The sequence below is a fragment of the Arachis duranensis genome, chromosome 8 (genome assembly GCF_000817695.3).
Source record: "Arachis duranensis cultivar V14167 chromosome 8, aradu.V14167.gnm2.J7QH, whole genome shotgun sequence".
Taxonomy (NCBI): Eukaryota; Viridiplantae; Streptophyta; class Magnoliopsida; order Fabales; family Fabaceae; genus Arachis; species Arachis duranensis.
This window is the reverse complement of record NC_029779.3, coordinates 42,535,639-42,540,873: the sequence shown is the minus strand read 5'-3', so window position 1 is coordinate 42,540,873 and position 5,235 is coordinate 42,535,639. Positions and strand designations below refer to the sequence as shown.

General features: G+C 34.5%; 1 protein-coding gene across 2 annotated transcripts in view; it reads left to right on the top strand.

Annotated features, from left to right (window-relative positions):
* Positions 1 to 4,800, top strand: part of LOC107462867 (65-kDa microtubule-associated protein 5) — a 5,723-nt gene extending 923 nt beyond the window's left edge. Inside the window, exons 2-11 of one of the 2 annotated variants that reach the window (XM_016081546.3) lie at positions 1 to 107; positions 523 to 768; positions 864 to 1,079; positions 1,289 to 1,444; positions 1,532 to 1,691; positions 1,912 to 2,063; positions 2,588 to 2,675; positions 3,018 to 3,091; positions 3,177 to 3,251; positions 4,310 to 4,800. The exon at positions 1 to 107 is cut by the window's left edge and continues 58 nt beyond it. In XM_016081546.3, coding sequence (XP_015937032.1) covers positions 1 to 107; positions 523 to 768; positions 864 to 1,079; positions 1,289 to 1,444; positions 1,532 to 1,691; positions 1,912 to 2,063; positions 2,588 to 2,675; positions 3,018 to 3,091; positions 3,177 to 3,251; positions 4,310 to 4,570 — 1,535 coding nt within the window. In that variant the 3' untranslated portion in view covers positions 4,571 to 4,800. Of the gene's footprint in view, positions 108 to 508; positions 769 to 863; positions 1,080 to 1,288; positions 1,445 to 1,531; positions 1,692 to 1,911; positions 2,064 to 2,587; positions 2,676 to 3,017; positions 3,092 to 3,176; positions 3,252 to 4,309 lie in introns of both variants that reach the window. The other variant, XM_052253168.1, reaches the window with a different exon arrangement.
* The last annotated feature ends 435 nt before the right edge of the window (positions 4,801 to 5,235 follow it).

Sequence of the window (5,235 nt, the reverse complement as noted above, 5' to 3'; positions counted from 1 at the left end):
AGGAAACCAGAAAGCACAAGGCGGATCTATACAAGTTATTGGTTGAAGCTGAAGCTGAAGTTGCCAGTATCATTTCTTCCCTTGGGGAATGTACTTCATTCTCACGTGTAAGTTACTCTTTTGCATTGTGCCTTCACTATTAGTCAATAAAATTTGTGTGAAAGAAACCCTGCCTTGAGTGAGATGCTTGTTTTTGCTGATATTCATTCTTTCTTTTCTCTGTCTCGTCTAAATTGTAACTTATTTGGACATACTTTGAATGCTCCCTTCTTTCCCACACTATTAAGAAAGAAATTGAGAAGACATAGCAAGGTCCATGCAGGGGCATCGATATGCTTCATTGTAATTTAAGTAATCAAAAATAATTTTTGTAATGCAGTATTTTTTTTCCTGCCATATTATATTTACGATAACCACTTTGAGATGATTTGATTGCTTGATCCTCTGAACAATTAGCACTATGCTAATTAAATTTGCATTTTGCAAGATAACTATTCAATTGATTCAGTTCTACATTTGAAGGGACGGGGCGCACTTAAGCAGCAATTAGCTATAATAACACCTGTCTTGGAGGATTTAAGGTCAAAGAAGGAAGATAGAATCAGAGAGTTTTCAAAGATAGAGTCCCAAATTTGTCAGATACGTAATGAGATAGCTGGCTGCGAGCAGTTCAACAGTGTCAGTGATCCAGAAGTTATTCAAAATGACTTGACAGTAAAGAAATTGGGGGAACTCAAGTCACATCTACATGAACTTCAGAATGAAAAGGTTCTATGATCAAAACTCAAAAGTATAGTCATAATGTTTGTAATTTCAGATATTAAAATTCCATTTTTTTTAATGTCTGTTTTATTTTCAATCAGATCCTTCGTGAGCAGAAGGTGAACAGTCATATCAGTGAAATTAGGGAGCTTTCAGTAGTGATGTCATTTGATTTTCTAAATACATTAAATGAAATCCATCGTAGCTTGGGAGATTCTTCCGAAGGTACACAAAAGAGCATCAGCAATGACACTATTGCCAGATTAACCGGGGCCATCCATATGTTAAAGCAAGAGAAGCAACAAAGGCTGAAAAAGGTGTCTTATTCTGATAATGTTTCACTAGTTCTAGTGAACTTATCATTCTGTCTGCAATCTGCATGATCAAATGTGTTCTTAATGAACTGGTTGTATGTAGATTGTTTTGTTGAGGCTTACAATTGATTTATTTTATTTTTCTTATACATTATAATGGAATAGTTTATATTCAACACATTCTTCAATATATCAGTTTTTCTGCATTGTAGGTACAAGATCTTACTAAATGCTTGATAGAGTTATGGGATCTTATTGATGTACCAATTGAGGAGCAAAAACCTTTTAGCCATCTTACTAGATTACTTTCAGCATCAGTTGATGAGGTTAGAGCACAAGGGTGCCTTTCTACAGATATCATTGAGCAGGTGAAACTTTCTTTTCCTTAGGAGCACATTGCAATTTGTCTCTAATTCAATTTGGCTTTAGCAGGCTTATTATTCATATTTTTGCAGGCTGAGGTTGAAATTCTGCGCTTAAATGTTCTGAAAGCCAGTAAGATGAAGGATTTAGTGTTTAAGAGGCAGGCTGAGCTTGAAGAAATTTACAAAGAAGTTCACATGGATGTGGATAGTGAATCAGCTAGACAGATTCTAAATCGGCTTGTAGAATCTGGTACTTGAACTCAACCGACAGTCTAAAATACAACTGAAGCAGGAGCACAATCTCTCCTTTTTGGAATTTATTTGTGTCAAAATTACATATTTTTTCCCTCTTTTCCTTTGTTCTTTTCCACTTAAAGATGTTTGGAATTAGTGTTATAGGTGTCTGTGAAATGTTTTTTGTTTCAGGGTTTAGATTTTGTCTTTCATTACATATGTTTTATGCCTTTCAGGTGATATTGATCTGTCCGATTTGCTCCAAAGCATGGATGACCAAATCAGAAAAGCCAAAGAGCAAGCTCTAAGTAGAAGAGATATACTAGATAGGGTAGAGAAATGGAAATTTGCTGCTGAGGAGGAAAAGTGGTTAGATGAATATGAAAGGGTAACTTATAGTCTAAATTGGCCATAAATTAGTGCAGCTGAAATTTTGTCAGCAATGTCAACAATAGTTGCATTTTATATGTGATTATTTTCAGAAGGTTTTAAATATCTCTTTACGCTAATTGTCCTCATAATATGTGCAGGTTTATGTCAGAGAGTTGGTGACCTTTCACTAACTTTAATTTAAAAAAAAAAATGAGCGAATAAAAGAGGAATTTATGTATGGTAGCTTATCTCATATACATCAATCCTAACTAGGAAAGTGACATTTTCACATTATATGTGTATTCTTAAATAAGGTGAATGCATATTGAGAATTCCGAGTTAGGAAACATTAGCTTGGTGCAGTATAGTTAAAACTTTTCAGTGATTCCCAAAACCTCATATTGAAACTTGAAAGAGCTTTTCCAGTTTTCAGGTTGATAGAATTGAAGTTATTTGAAACAATGACAAATGTTTTATATATTTCTTACCAGTAAAAAATGCCTGACATTGCATCATGTATCTTTTTCCTGCACTTTTCAGGATGAAAATCGATATAATGCAGTAAGAGGAGCTCACAAAAATCTAAAACGTGCAGAGAAAGCACGGAGTCTAGTCAGCAAGCTACCGTGTGAGGCTTCAATTTTCATTTGGTTACAAGTAGTTGATCATTCTCTAGAAAATGCTTCAGAAATGTGCCACATAAGTTTAGGGACAAATTGTACTTCAAGGCTTAAATTCCTCAGTTTCTACATTCTTCCAGATGATTAACTAGTTAAGCTTGTTTATCACAGTTTGAATATCAAACTCAAACTTATGAAAATTTGTCAATACAGTTGCATTGATAAAACTATGTATATAAGGACTAGGACTAAGGAGCTTTTAATTGTTAGTTCTTATTTCCTAGTGTGTTTTTTCCCTAGATATCTATTGGTCTAGCATTAACTATCCTTAAAACATTTTTCCTGTGCAGCTCTTGTTGAGAGTTTGACTGCAAAAATAAAAACGTGGGAAGCTGACAAAGGAATACCTTTCCTATATGAAAAGGTACCTATGTTTCATGCTTTTTATTGTAATATGGAGGAGGATGACTGATTAGTCAGGTTCCAACAAATAAGTTATTTATTTTCAGGAACCATTGTTACATAGCTTGTGTGAATATAATGTGCAAAGGCAACTTAGAGAAGAAGAAAAACGAAAAATCCGGGTATTACTTTTTGTCTACTTAATCTTTACTTTCACTTCTTATCATGGAAAACAACCTCAAATGATGTGTTTTAAGGCTATTTAGAATTATAACTGATTTGGAACTAATGGCGTCAGTTCCAAGCCCAGAAAAATGAGGAGAGTTGCGTTAGGCTTGCAACAGCCAATGTAAAATTATGTTGTGTCCTTTTTTTAGATTGTTTGTTACAAGCTCGATCCTAGAAGGAGAGACAGTTTACACAAAGAATTAGTATTGGGCACTAGTTTATCCCCATCAAGGATAAATAGAACCACAATGACTAATAAGATAGCTGGGTAGAACAGGATACTAATAAGATAAAAAAACAAATCTGGGTTGTCTTGCTGTTTGCGGTTTTATGGACAATATGGAGAACTAGAAACATGGTGATCTTTGAAAACAAAACCGTACAATTGGAAAGCACTTGGGAACAAATCAAAGCCTTGGTGGTTCAATGGAGAAAAGAGAAGATTATTTGACAAAAGAAGAGCAACGGAAATGGAGGTGGTGGCAATGCAAAATGTTTAGCCGATCTCACTTGGTGAGAAGGGTTTGTTAGGGTTAAGGTCGGTTAAAATGGTGTAAGGACCCATATTTTCCAGCAATCTTGCAATTGCTGATTGCTAATTTGTATTTGAACATTGTCTATAGTCCTGAGAATTTTACTGCTTGTGTATTTGGATATATGAGATACTCTGAATCTTTAATGCGATGCTATTGATTGTTCTTTCCATTTCTAGTTGTGGTCATGCTCCTTTCCAGAGCATTTATGTATGTTCCAAAGATCTAATTCTAATCTACCATTATGCATACAAACAGTATCAAATACTCAAAGCTGAATCCTTTGCTTGTCCAAGAAAGTTGGCTGAAATGGCTGCTTCACCTTCTAAGAAAGCTTTAGTTTTATTTATTCATTTATTTTTGTGTATTTGTAGTTAACTTTGCCAATACTATGTGATTGTTTAAGTTACACATCACACTGTTTCTTGTTTGTTTTCATCCATTTTAAGCGATTAATGTTATTCTTGTTATCTTTACAGGAGCAGAGACGGTTGCAGGAACAGAGTGCTGTAGTGCAAGAGGCACTTTTTGGTTCAAGGTCAGCAACAAAGAAGCCTCTAGGTCAGAGCACCAATGCTAACTCCATGGCTGGGACACCAATCAGGCGACAAGTGCTTACGCCTTCAGGCCGTTATGGAACCTCAACTAGAAAGGACCATAGGGAAAGCGGTAGGGTGAATACAATAACTCCAGTGAACTACGTTGCTCTTCCTAAAGATTCTAGTTTTGGAGGAAGTTAAGGATTCGTCAAATCTTGGACCTACTTGTAAATCAGTTTTCCATGTAAGTATGCTCCAAAGTCCTATTCATGCTGTGTTTCATTCTGAAACTGAAGAGCACTAAATAGATGATGAGTAGCAAACATAGGTTGATCTAGACTTTGTTGGCTATAAGCAATAGAATAAATTCTGTAAATACATATCTCATTATACTTTTCTTTGATCAACTCATTAGAATTGACAATACTCAATGCAACTATTTTTTTGTCTTCTAAAAATCCTGAATCTTTGGAGGATTGTTCCTCGTTGATCACTGTTCCAAACAAAATAAGCTATGGCTAGTTTAAATGAGCAAATTTACAAATTATAGGTTTCCCAATAAGGCTGAGTTAGTTTGGGCTCTAATGAATAGTTTGGTACTTAAAAATTGTTAGACTCAAATTTCATTGCATGTTTGTCCGGAGTCAAATAATCAAAAGGACTTCTAAATTAAAAAAGTTCATATATAATATGATATGAATCCATTGGTTAAGAAATTATATAGGGACACTATCTTGTGTTAGCTTCCATAAAAAAAAATAATTTTAGCTCGATTGGAGGTCTATGATTTGAGAAATTACTAGAATATATTTGGATCTCTATGTAATAAATTTAGGTTTAATTATTCTCTTTGTTTTTATAATTTT